This window comes from Pseudorasbora parva, chromosome 19, assembly GCF_024679245.1.
Source record: "Pseudorasbora parva isolate DD20220531a chromosome 19, ASM2467924v1, whole genome shotgun sequence".
NCBI lineage: Eukaryota > Metazoa > Chordata > Actinopteri > Cypriniformes > Gobionidae > Pseudorasbora > Pseudorasbora parva.
Window position 1 is genome coordinate 29,588,308 of NC_090190.1, and position 14,642 is coordinate 29,602,949.

Here is a 14,642-nt window from a genome sequence, read left to right on the forward strand (position 1 = left end):
GTTCACGCAAATTGGGGTGTCTGGTTGGTTACATTCTTCCAAATATCTTCCTTTGTGTTGAATTACGGAAATTCATACAAGTTTACAACTTGAGGGTGTGTAAATAATGACGATTGTATTGTTTTTGGTTGAACTATCCCTTTAACTATCCATTTGCAGTGCAAAATGGGAGAAATAAACATTTAGCTTAATGCTATGCTAATCTTTATTGAATAATTTATTCAAGGTATAAATATATTACGGGTTTGCTTGCTTACACATTATCCATGCTGCCTATTGCAACTACAAAACAAAATGTATTTTGTCATAAGACAACAGTAGAAACCATTGCAGTGCATATTTGTTCATGATTAAGGCCTAATAATAATAAATATTAATTTACAGTCTGATTTCCAAATGACCCTATAAATATGTTCCAATAATTAAAACACTACATTTGAGCAGCTTTCTCCAACCCAGCAGAGGGCGATATTAATATCAGTTCACGCATGGTCCACTAGCCGCGGCAGCCGCCGTCGACGTTGTAGCGCTGAAAACCAAGCCGATTTATACAACTAATAAACTCGGAACACACTCTTAATTAGCACAACAAGATCATTTCATCTGTAAGGTAAGGATTGCATTTCCTTTTGAAGTTCATTTCTGTTTTATTGCTCTTATGTTTAACTGTAGAAAACTTAAAATGACGTCTGACAATATGGTCTAGCTAATTGCTAACGAGAATTCCAATGTGTGAAACGTAAACAAATCAGTTTTTATTTTTATTTTGTAACGTTTGAACGGTTTATTAACCGGGTGTCGTTTGTAAGCATATATGATTAACCTCGTATGCCTTTTTAGAAGTGTTTTGGATTTCCATCAAAATGTCGTACATGCTACCGCATCTTCACAATGGCTGGCAAGTGGACCAGGCTATTTTATCGGAGGAGGACCGTGTTATTGTTATACGATTTGGCCACGACTGGGACCCTACGTGTATGAAAATGGATGAAGTGTTGTACAGCATCGCCGAGAAGGTATAGTTTCCTAATTAGAAGAGATAGCATTTGGTGTATGTTTAGGAGTATTTGATGGTGACTTAGGGAACAAATTTATATGTGCCTTTATTTTATCAGTATTCCGTGTGCCTGATATCAATTGTTTCTTCAGGTGAAGAATTTTGCAGTAATTTATCTCGTGGACATCACAGAAGTGCCAGATTTCAACAAGATGTATGAGTTATATGATCCTTGCACTGTCATGTTCTTTTTCAGGTAAGTTGACTTACGTTTTTAGATTGTACATGTACTACAGCGAGTTAGGCAGCAATTTAAAGGTCCTCCATTCAAAAATTAAAAATCTTTAATTTACTTACTCTTATGAATTTTTTCTGTGGAATACCTTTTAGAAAAAGAAATACATTTAAGAGATTTTTCATTGTTTTGTGGTTAGGGCTGGGATAAACGTTTATTTTTTTTTAACGATTAATCTAGCGATTATTTTTTCGATGCATCGATTAATCTAAGGATTCGTTTTCCCTGACCGATTCGATTATCTCCCCATTAATTGCCTAATAGCAATTTATACATGTTGATTTAATTATCTGAATGAGAAAACTAATTCCTTAACATTGCAATATATGTTTATTGCTTTTAAAATTCAAAAAGTAAAAGACTATACAAGAGCAATGCATTCAATAAAACCTTGAAAACATAAGTACACACACACACATACACACACACACTGCCTGCGTGACGCGAGGAAAATGCGTGCATCCTAGAAAAAGAAGAGCGCCTATTTTTCACGCGACACGCAAGCGTGTTTGAAGCGTCTCCAGGCAAAATAGAATAGGAAAAGATGTTTATATATCATTTTGACACGAATACATATTAATAAATGACATTTTCATGTTTGGAAGTCTCTAGGTTAACATAAATGCAGATATAGGCCTAATTGTAGTAATAAAAACCGACAATTATCGATTTTGAAATATTGCAACTGTCAATACAGAACAAAATATTATGTAGCCTATTTTGCCGTCAATACCATAGATATGTGGTCAATAGGCTACTGCCGACGTTGTCTTTGCTGTATCAGTAGGCTATTTATGTTTAACATTAAGAATAGGGCTTCCGTCCGCATCAATAGCAGCAGCCGCGTCAGACACGCTTCTAGTGTGCAGAGGCAGAGAAAACGCCACGTAGCCGCCCCGTGGCTGACACGCAGCAGAAACGCCACGCACATCCACGGCATGACAGTGAAAACAGTTACCTGCAAGCCTTGCCCTTCTGGAAGTCTGAGGAGCCTCTCGTGTTGCTACCATAGATATACATAATAAATAATATACTTATATTAATTACATAATATACTTTATTATATATATATCTATGGTTGCTACTACTCTCCGGCGCCGTCATCTTTATTTTGAGTCTGACGAATCGACGCGCATATTTTGCGTCGATGTATTTTTTGTTGCCCCAGCCCTATTTGTGGTTTATCCCTTTAACCATATAGGATTCCATCATTATGTAGGGTGTACACGCATATAAGCTTTAGTTTGCTTGCTTATTTTTTCCCTTAAATGTGTCTGGTTCTAGATGAGTTATGCTTTATTAATAGCATATTTACCATAGATAATATTTGGCTATTCCTTTTAGAAAAAAAACATAGGACTCGCAATGAATTTGCGTTTAAAAGAAATGTGAAGGATTGTCTTAGTATTGTGTCACTGCTTCTGTCATACAAATGTTACAGGGTTTATTAGCTTTAAGTTCTAATGATGTGTTGTAATTGGATGGACATAAATACTGCATCACTTGAACAGAAAGGGTAGTAAGTGATTCATATTAGTCATGTGACAACAGCTCCTAAATGGTGTGTGTGGTTTTAATGTTGCCCTGTTTACTCTTTGTATGTGCCTTAAGCCGCCTTTCCACTGCACACGACAAACGACCGCCGTCGGACCGGAAGTCATTCATTTCCAATGGAGAGTCGTACAGGGATTGCGTGGGGTGCCGACCATATGCGAATGCGGAATTTACGGATCCGATTTGAGCTTCGGATGCGTTCAAATATTTGAACTTGAGCGACTACACCGTATGCGACACGCCGACCGGATGTGATGTATTCCAAAGTTGTCCAATCAATTCAGTGTGCGCACAAGTTGAGAATTATTATTCTTTTTGTTTATCAGGTTTTATTTTGTCTTACAACCTTTTTAAAACTGCATAATAGATGAATATTAAATTATATATTTTTCTAAATAAATCTGCCGAATGGGTCGGGGTCAGCCGGTAATTAAAACACACACACACCATCATTATATTCAATGTGTGAATAAGAGTAAACAGTGTTATTTAGTGCTGATATTAGATAAGTCAGCAGCTGCTGTCTGGCTCTTGTGTAACGATCGCTGCACCGCTCGTGTGTGTCTGTGAGAGTGAATCACAGTTCACCATAGTAGTTTAACTTATGTGATCTAGTTGACTAGTTTGAGGCGGCTGGTCCGGTCCTATGGCTGTTGGAAGAATGGACAGATCAGAGAATAAATAAATAAAAACACTTAAAAGACGCAGTGTGTCGTCATGTTTTTGTCTACCATATATGAGAAGGTTGCGATATGATTCTAGAGAATTCTCTCCCATGTTGCCGTGTACGATCATAATGACATTTCCGTGCGACTGCCACTATAGGGGGCAAACTCCGACAGTCGTGTCCGAATGTCGTGTGCAGTGGAAAGGCGGATTTACTGTAATCTATATTTTTGAGTCAAAATAATACATTGTTGAATTGGACTGCACGATTTGGGGAAAATATATAATTGCGATTATTCTGGGTAAAATTGCGATTGCGATTTAAAATGCGATTGTTATTATTATTTTAATTTTTTTTTACCAATGAAAAGTGTGTGTATATAACATTTTGTGTTTATTTATTAATATGACTAATAATAATTATTATGATTTATTATTACTGCTAAAAATATTTTTACAAATAAGAAATATTATCATTACAATAACATTTTCATAATTACAAATAAAAAATAGAGTATGTCAGAATAAATATAACAATATAATACTATTTATTATTATTATTATTAATTTGTATTATTATTATTTTTGTAATATTTGACAAACTTATTTTACAAAAAAACCCAAAAAACAGCTGTTACCTATTAATATCCAGACAGCCTATGACTAAAAACATTAGAAATGTCTAAGCCTAAGGAGTAAAAAAAAAAAAAAATATATATATATATATATATATATATATATATATATATATATATATATATATATATATATATATATATATATATATATATATATGTATATATATATATGTATATGTGTGTGTGTATAGATATATATATGTGTGTGTGTGTATATATATATATATATATATATATATATATATATATATATATATATACACACACATATATATATCTATACACACACACATATATATCTATACACACACACATATATATCTATACACACACACACACACACACATATCTATACACACACACACACATATCTATACACACACACACACACACACACACATATATATATATATATATATATATATATATATATATATATATATGTATATATGTATATATATATATGTGTATGTATATGTATTTATTATTATTATAAAAATCTGTGTTGTTTATCTGTGATATCAATTTCTTAAAGTCTATGTCTTTAATAGGAAATATGAACCTCTTGTGCATCCACTGTGGGGGGAAAAAAACTCCTGTACATTGAAGAAAAACATGGATTATCCTATAAATTTATAATTTTAAAAAAATTTATTACGTTTACAAATGTATTAAGTATTATTTTCTTATTATTTATTACCCAAAAGTTTTAATTCATTCTGAAATCCAGAGGGCACGCTCGAGCGCAAAAGCTACATTTGCCTCAGAGAAGTAATGATGTTAGTTTTCAGGAAATCCCTGATGTGAATCTAACGCAGTGTAAACAGAAGGCAGAAACGCTTTGATTAAACATGACGACAATGAACAAGACTGCAGCCAAAATATGGTGTATTTGAGTTCTTCAAGCCATCAAGGGTATTTTCATAATAATAAAGTATGTTATAATGCAGTGCTGATTGACAGTGCTGATCGTCTGCCTCATTCTGTGATGAGAAGCCATATCAGCTCACAAACACTCGACTGACGATATGAAGTGAGGTAAAACATGTTATTAAACGTTGTCTTCTGTTGAACAGGTTTATGAACGCTTCACTAGTTTGTGAAGATGTTTGACTCGTGTTGCTTTTTCAAACGCACGTTATAAGCAGCTTAAACTCGCGATCTTTCAGATGGAGCAGCGTTTACTCCTGATCACACAGCCGCTCTTCACTAGCACACTGGGCATTTATTTATTTCATTAAAATCGCAGCCTTTGAGCTTTCATAATCGCACCCAAGCCAAATCGCGATTGCGGTTCGATTTCGATTAATCATGCAGCCCTAGACATTATGCAACATCATCTGTCAATAGAGCTTGTTAAATTTGCCCTTTTATAACTTGTATTGTATTATATCTGGAACATTCCAACCTGTGTGTGTCTTTGCATACTGATGCACTCAATGATGAATCGACTTCCTCAGTCATTTAATCACTATTATTTGTGTTTTCATAAATGAAGTTCAGTGAAGATAGACTGCATGTCTGAATACTTAAGGCCAGTGCATCCCAAATGGTGGGCTGTAGTAGTATTTCAGGGGAGCCACAGCCAAACATTTTAAATATGCAATGGAAATGAATTATTCACAGACATCTGGCCACTGAGAGTTGTTTTAGCCACTCGCCGCATGTAAAATAGTTTTTTTATTGTGCAGTAGACAGTTTCATTTATTATAATGGAACTTTGTGAGATTGTAAGTTGGCAATGTACATACTGCAAAGTTTCAGTAGTGACATCTACATATCAATTGCAAAAACAACAACAACATATAAATAGGTTCGTAGAAAAATCTTGCAATTTTTGTATCAAAAATATTTTATAACCTGTTAGGCTGAACCCCCACTTTTGAAAAGATCCTAAGAAATGCATACTCAGATTAAAACCGATACAGTTCATGAATCCTTTGCAGTAAAAGCATAAGTATGGTCTCATTTGAAAGCAGACACTTGGCAGTTTACTGTAAAGTAAAAATTATAATAATTTTTATAATCAAAAATAGCTACAATAAGCTTCAAATTTTTGTAAAGTTATTAGAAATGTTTGTATGAAATATATTTATGAAAATAAAATTGAAGTTGGCCTTGGAGTATGGAGGGTCAAATTACTCAAAATGAAATAATTAAATAAATAATGAATTTAATAAAACAACAATTAAATGTACCAGTTTATTCTGAAATAGTTAAATTATTAATTTAGTAATTTAATAATTTATTTAATTAAATATTTATTAAATTATTACATAAATAATGTATCTATTTATTTTGTAAAATTTGAAAAAAAAAAAATTGAAAACACATTTATTGTTTAATATATTTCACAATTACCTCTTCCACACACACTGGCCCTCATTTATCAAAAGTGCGTACACCAAATTTCCAGCGTACACCTTGCGTACACCCAAACCCACGGTGACTTTGAGATTTATCAATATGGACGTTGGCGTACCGCACGCTCAAATCCTACGCCAGCTCAGGAGGTGGTGTGCGCACGTTTGAGTTAGTGTGAAAATGCGCAGAAACACAAGTCATAACAGCACAAAACGCACTGACAAGATATGCTATATTATGACCCACTGTTAAAAACCACAACAACAACATTCAGTGTTTATTTTTGTGCAACATGAACGTCAATATTTAATTTGTGTGACTTTACCAAAGCGTTTGATTTGTAGGCATATGTATTCCTCCAGTCGCGAGCCTGTGTGCTTTATCTGACGTTTCAGGCCCGTCTGGCCCGGCAGCTGCGCACGGACTGGGACTAAAATAATTCAGTTTTTTCAAAATAATTAATTTTTCAGGTAGTACTCCACATCACGTCATCATCACTATTGTACACCCCAATACATGTGCCGTGATACGAAATTAAATGCTAATTGTTTCAAAACGTGCTGTAAAATAATGCATTGTGATGGTAATTTATCATCCAAACAGCTATTTAAACTGCTGTAGTGCGTATCATATGCACGCAAAAAAACGTGTACCATACGCACGCCAAAACTCATTTTGGCGTATACATTCCACGAGATTGCAAACTCGTACTATTTATACGCATGACCATGAGATCGCAAGGAGCCAAACAATACCGAACAAATCTCTCCGATTAAAAAAAGTGCTAACGTGTCAAACCGAGTCGTTTTGAGATCGTCGGCCTAGATAAGATATGCCTAGCCTATGTAAAGGAATTATTGTGATTATGGCTCTTATCATCCAAACAGCTATTTAAACTGCTGGAGTGTGCTTCTCAACCTCCTAAGAGTACTCGTAATTTGGGTCCATATTTTGTTTTTGTAGGTGCCTTTAATCCCACTCTTTAAACTCCCAAATAAAACAATTTTTTTTTTCTTTTCTTTTTTCACTTCCCTGGTGATCTCGATGGGCGCGTCTCAATCATCTCACTAGTTCAGTAGTCAGGGCACTGATCAGGGAGTCAGCCCATTGACTTATGCCCTAATCAGTGCCCTGACTAGTGGACTAGTGAGATGATTGAGCGCGCCCGATCTCCACGTCGGAGAAGTTTCGCTTCTTTGCCGTCTTCTGTTTGTCCATGACGTAAAATGAGGGCGTGGAGGAGGCGGAGACTTATAATATATAGGGGCGTGTTATTCTAATGACGATCGTTTTCAGCCGCCACATTTATCAAGGGCAAGTATTGCGTACACCTGGATTGCAGAGCAGGGATGGAAATTAGCACCCGCCACCAGCCAAATGCGGGTGATTTTGCGTTGTGGCGGGTAAACTCGCTTCACCTACCGGCCACCGTGGCGGGTAAATAAAAATAGCACACTGTTTCCCCTCTATAAACTGTGTTCAGTGAATGCTAGTGCGGCCGCACTATGTATGTCCGAATATGACCAGTTGTTTTCGCCGTCATTACCCGGATGTAGTGCCAGAAGACGCGAATAATAACCATAATAACTCGCGCGCACTGAGAGAAGATCCGTCACTGTCATCCGGAAGCGCGCACCCGTCTCACAGCGCGCAAATATTGAGTTTTCTTTCAAGTCTTGTGCTTAAACGGACAAACTCACACAAAAAGTATGCCAACATGTTCATCTTGATGAGAATTCTAGCAGACATAGTCTGAATATGCCTTAAGTGAACTTTATACAGTCGTGAAAGATGACGCATATCCCTCTATTAGGTCTTAAAGGGGCAGTAGCTTTTACTGCTATGTTTAATGTCAAACAAACGATAAGGACATCACTCACTGCTCTTGATTGAATAGCTTTTGTAAGTTTAATAAGGAATAATCTTTCATTTAAACAGTTAAATATGCAGTTATTTTACATTTTGATTACTTTATTACATTTCTGTAGGCTAGTAGACCTGTACATTATTATTTAATGTACACATGAGTGAGATCAAGTTAAACATTTTACTTTGAATTTTATTTTATACTGTTTGATGTTGCAATGTGCTAAATAAATATTTGCATAATTTGTAATTGATTTATTATTTGAAACTTTAATATTAATTAATGCAATTGCAATGCCTTGATTTTTAGTAAAGTTACTCAGTCATACCATTAGCCATAAATGCAATGGATAATTGGCATAATTTCTTTTAGTGCTTCGGTTTCAGCCAATAATTTTTATTTCGATGCATCCCTACTGACAATGTTCTGCTCGGTATGTCGTCAACACGCTTCAGAAGATGCCAAAACTAGTAGTTTCATTGTTGGTACTAAAAACCTAAAACTGGAAGCCATAAAAGAATCATCCAAATGCCACATCCAGGTAAAAAAAAAAAAAAAAAGAGAGAACATAGAGCCCTACTCATTTAATGAAATGTATATCAGTTCATGGTTTGTGTGTGTATAAGAGTGAAAAAATTTCAGTATTTCATTGAGATTTGAGATTAAATAAACAGCTTAAGTATTGTAGAGCTTGTAGTATTAATTTTCACATGCAGTTACACATTGTCGGTTAAAAACAAGAAAGTGGCTGGTAAAAACATGGAGTGGCTGGTAGATTTTGAAATCCACCAGCCACAGTGGCCGGTGGACAAAAAAGTTAATTTCCATCCCTGTTGCAGAGGTGCGCACAGTTTCATAAATCAGGCGGTGAGAGGAGTGTAAGCATAATCTTACGCCAACATATACACCAGTTTCTACGCAGGATTGATAAATGAGGGCCACTATGTCTAAAAATAAAAATAAAATAATTATTAAAAGTGCTTTTTCAAAGAGCAATTTTTTCATAATAATATGCTGCATTTACGAACTTGACACCTATTTAATGAATCATGCATTTCCAAAGCACAATTTTCCCAAGGAATTTTTTTCATGATAATAGAGGACATTTCACAAATGGCAATCAACAGGCAGTGGGTGGAGCTTGGCGCTGATTGGTTTGAAGTTGAAGAGTCGACAGACATGACAGATCGATCTTTGTGGTGTGATGACATCACAGAACACCAAGGGTGCTTCTCATTTCTTATTTGTGACTGAAAATGTATTTTGATTCTATTGAATTTTCTAAAAACTTGAAAACTGTGAGAACTGTGGCTATGTTTAAGGCAGTGCGTTTTTATCTTGATCAATCCCTACCACCATATTAATTTCCAATCAATTCCCCAATTTCCCCTTGCCACTTGCCTGACCCAGACAGAAAAAAGTAATCAATCTGAAAAGATTATCCAATCAGCGCCAAGCACCGCCCACTGACTGTTTATTAGCATTTGTGAAGTGTCCTCTATTATTATGAAAAATATTTGGGAAAATTTGGAAATACATTATGCATCATTCGTAAATGCAGCATAATTATTATGAAAAACGTCTTTTTTAAAAGCACATTTAATAATGATTTAAACATAGGCTAATAGTTTGTGTGGAAGAGGTAATTGTGAAATGTATTAAACAAAAATGTTGTGTTTTCATGTAATTTTATAAAATAAATAGATACATTAATTTATTCAATTATTTTAATTAATATTTAATTAATTTAATTAATTATTAAATTAATTAATAAATTGTTGAATTAATTATTTTATTATTTCAGTATAAACTGGTACATTTAATTGTCGTTTCTTGAATTCATTATTTATTTAATTATTTCATTTTGAGTAATTTGGTCCTCCATAGTCTGACCATGTTATATTTCAAATCTGAAGATAGGTCTAAAACTCTGAATTAAATGTTTTACAAGATCATGTTATGTGATTTTATTTTGAGATTTCTCAATAATTATTTCTATTCCAATTATTTGTAAATATAATGAATTCCGTATAAAAGGCATTTACATAATATTGTAAATCTCTCAAAAGGCAGTGTCAGTGTCATATGAGGTTTTAAGACTGTTAGCTACATTTGGAAAGCCTAAAATAGTAAGTGTAGTGAAAACTTTGTATTTCTTTATCTAACAACACATTCAAGCGCTGAATCAATTATGTGTCTAAGAAGAATGTGTTCCAGAAGCTAATTTGCAGAGTTCAGGCTAGTTTTTATGCAATTTAAATTGATGAGTCCACAGACATGGGTTTGGTGAATTTGCATGCATTCATTGGGTATGAACTAATGAAGTTCATCTTTTTGTACAAAGAGGGAATTTACTTTTATGGTCTGACTGGTCTCACTAAACCCCTCATTTCTGAGAGCCTGTGATTGATCGACCGCTTGCAGCGCATGTTAGAAACTACATGTCCAATATCATATCTGAATTTCAGATCTGCACGCTTCCTCAGCACTTGTACAAACAGTAATGATGTCATTGTTTTACCTTATCAACTACTGTGTTTAAGGGCTGGTCAAAAATGGACATTGTTCAAAGGCAGCCAGGGAAGACCATAGGTTGGCATTATGCAAATTTGTTACAAATCTACATAGGTTTGTGCTGGAAGACTGGAATTGCTGACGAATCGTTTCAGGCAGTTTAGAATACGGTCTTTCTTTTGGGAGAAAATGACTCCATTTATCGTGCAATTTGATATCTAAACTTTTGCTGACAAATTTTCATTTATAAACAGCTGTACCATACTATATGAAAGATAATATCTGAGAAAAAGCACAATGGGGCACTAACTGTTGTCTCAAGATTAATGTAGCAGAATCACTTTCTGACCTTCAAACTTGTATGCAATAATCTATTATCCATCTAATCAATACAAGATTAGATTTACAGTGCATATTAATTTATCCTAATATATGCTTTTGCTTGTCTATCTCAGGAACAAGCACATCATGATTGATCTTGGCACTGGCAACAACAACAAGATAAATTGGACCATGGAAGATAAGCAGGAGATGATAGACATTGTTGAGACTGTCTACAGAGGGGCGAGGAAAGGACGGGGTCTTGTGGTTTCTCCTAAAGACTATTCAACCAAGTACAGATACTGATTGCTGTTTATTTTTTATTTTTTAAATCAACATTGGACAAGATCTGAGCATCCAGGAAGTATGGTCATTTGGACTGTTTAATGGCCTTGTTTAGGATTTTCAACTTTATATTTAAATGTGTTATTCTGTTGCAGTTATCGTCACTATCTGAAAATGCCACTGTATATTGAATGAATAAATAAATATTGAGTGTTTCTGCTCTGTGTTTCTTAGCTTTAATTTATCATTGAAGTGCTACTTATTAGGTTTATTAACTGTCAGAATTAAATATGTTAAGCTGAATCCACAAGAACTACCTGTATTCTATAATATAGAGACAAAACGGGTAGATATGCTTTGGCAACATATCGGTAAATCAATATGTATGTTTAAAATGTTTTTAGTTTAGATTTAAACTGACAGTGTATGTCTGCTCCCTAAACAAATCTAGCAAAACCATTCCAGAGTTTGGGTGCCAATTTTGATATTGTAGGTATTATCAACTGGCCAGAATCTTGAGATCACAATAGATGTGAAGGACTATGACATGTTAAGAGCTCGCTCAAGTACTAAGTAGCTAAAACTTTATATGCTCTAAGTAATTAGTAAGATTTTAAAATGTATGCATTGTTTAAGAGAGCCAATGCTGTTTTTACAGAATTGGGCTAATATGGTCATACTTCCTGTTTCTAGTAAGAACTCTAGATGCTGTGTTTTGTACCAGCTAGAGTTTGTTTATTAAGCATGCAGGACAACCACCTAGTAGAGCATTACTCTAATCTAGCCTTGAGTCATGAATAGGTATAACAATGCTCTAAGACTCCTGTCTTCGAGGAAACGGACATTAACAGAGTCCAGCAAGGCAATAACAGATGCAGCGCACATCCCTAGTTTCCATGCCAGAGGGACAAAAGTGGATTGACCAAGCTCTGAAGGTGATTATACACAGGGCAACTTTTTAAATACTGTTGTTAGGCAATGTTGCAGTCAACAAGCAACCAGGGGCCTGCACCATGATGGTAGTTTAACAAACTCAGGGTTAAAGGATTAGTTTCGAGTTGACAAAACCAAATCAATCAACTCAGGCTTTGTTGGTCCAATGATGCTGATCATCAGCTTTCTCTGTTGACTTTGATCCTGAGATTAGAGTTTAGCTGTGACGTCAGTAGTGAACAGCCAATCACATGCTGGGGATCAGTGAAACTGAGATTCACTTCTCGCAAAAGAAGTAGTGAGATTCATTTATCTCTTCTGCGGATTATTACTTGATTGAAAAATGTTACGAATGTAAACAAATTTACACAGCAAGAAAAAAAGCACTGTTTATAATAGAGGACATCTTACAGAAAAGTCTTATTATGTCAATGCAAGTTAAAGTTATACAGGTCCTTCTCAAAAAAGTAGCATATTGTGATAAAGTTAATTATTTTTCATAATGTAATGATAAAAATTAAACTTTCATATATTTTAGATTCATTGGACACTAACTGAAATATTTCAGGTCTCAAAAAATTAGCATATCATGAAAAGGTTCTCTAAACGAGCTATTAACCAAATCATCTGAATCAACTAATTAACTCTAAACACCTGCAAACGATTCCTGAGGCTTTTAAAAACTCCCAGCCTGGTTCATTACTCAAAACCACAATCATGGGTAAGACTGCTGACCTGACTGCTGTCCAAAAGGCCATCATTGACTCCCTCAAGCGAGAGGGTAAGACACAGAAAGAAATTTCTGAATGAATAGGCTGTTCCCAGAGTGCTGTATCAAGGCACCTCAGTGGGAAGTCTGTGGGAAGGAAAAAGTGTGGCAAAAAACGCTGCACAACGAGAAGAGGTGACCGGACCCTGAGGAAGATTGTGGAGAAGGACCGATTCCAGACCTTGGGGGACCTGCGGAAGCAGTGGACTGAGTCTGGAGTAGAAACATCCAGAGCCACCGTGCACAGGCGTGTGCAGGAAATGGGCTACAGGTGCCGCATTCCCCAGGTCAAGCCACTTTGGGCTACAGAGAAGCAGCACTGGACTGTTGCTCAGTGGTCCAAAGTACTTTTTTCGGATGAAAGCAAATTTTGCATGTCATTCGGAAATCAAGGTGCCAGAGTCTGGAGGAAGACTGGGGAGAAGGAAATGCCAAAATGCCTGAAGTCCAGTGTCAAGTACCCACAGTCAGTGATGGTCTTGGGTGCCATGTCAGCTGCTGGTGTTGGTCCACTGTGTTTTATCAAGGGCAGGGTCAATGCAGCGAGCTATCAGGAGATTTTGGAACACTTCATGCTTCCATCTGCTGAAAAGCTTTATGGAGATGAAGATTTCGTTTTTCAGCACGACCTGGCACCTGCTCACAGTGCCAAAACCACTGGTAAATGGTTTACTGACCATGGTATTACTGTGCTCAATTGGCCTCCCAACTCTCCTGACCTGAACCCCATAGAGAATCTGAGGGATATTGTGAAGAGAAAGTTGAGAGACGTAAGACCCAACACTCTGGATGAGCTTAAGGCCGCTATCGAAGCATCCTGGGCTTCCAGAACACCTCAGCAGTGCCACAGGCTGATCGCCTTCATGCCACGCCGCATTGAAGCAGTCATTTCTGCAAAAGGATTCCCAAACAAGTATTGAGTGCATAACTGAACATAATTATTTGAAGGTTGACTTTTTTTGTATTAAAAACACCTCTTTTATTGGTAATTTTTTTAGATAGGAATTTTGGGTTTTCATGAGCTGTATGCCAAAATCATCAGTATTAAAACAATAAAAGACCTGAAATATTTCTGTTGGTGTGCAATGAATCTAAAATATATGAAATTGTAATTTTAATCATTACATTATGGAAAATAATGAACTTTATCGCAATATGCAAATTTTTGAGAAGGACCTGTATAGTTGATATATAGAGACAATTGAACATTTTAAGCGCATGTAATAATTTTTTATAGTTTTATTTATTGATTTTAAAGTTTATTTGTATGACCTATATGGCTGTTTATATTAATTTTAACAATTAATTTTAGTGCCTACAAACCCAATTCCAAAAAAGTTGGGACACTGTACAAATTGTAAATAAAAACAGAATGCAATGATGCAGAAGTTTCAAATTTCAATATTTTATTCAGAATACAACATTGATGACATATCAAA

At 35.4% G+C, this 14,642-nt stretch overlaps 1 protein-coding gene across 1 annotated transcript; it reads left to right on the forward strand.

Moving 5' to 3' along the window:
• Positions 1-452: 452 nt before the first annotated feature.
• Positions 453-11,716, forward strand: txnl4a (thioredoxin-like 4A). Its single transcript, XM_067425302.1, has 4 exons — positions 453-610; positions 841-1,016; positions 1,150-1,253; positions 11,351-11,716. The coding sequence occupies exons 2-4, from the start codon at positions 864-866 to the stop codon at positions 11,520-11,522; spliced, it is 429 nt and encodes a 142-aa protein (XP_067281403.1). The 5' UTR covers positions 453-610; positions 841-863; the 3' UTR covers positions 11,523-11,716.
• Positions 11,717-14,642: the final 2,926 nt, after the last annotated feature.

Excerpts from the sequence above, each read along its gene's own strand:
- txnl4a (XM_067425302.1), top strand. The coding sequence starts at position 864 with ATGTCGTACATGCTACCGCATCTTCACAATGGCTGGCAAGTGGACCAG. Across the intron at positions 1,017-1,149 it reads TGTACAGCATCGCCGAGAAG|GTGAAGAATTTTGCAGTAAT; the intron begins GTATAGTTTCCT and ends TTGTTTCTTCAG. Across the intron at positions 1,254-11,350 it reads ACTGTCATGTTCTTTTTCAG|GAACAAGCACATCATGATTG; the intron begins GTAAGTTGACTT and ends TGTCTATCTCAG.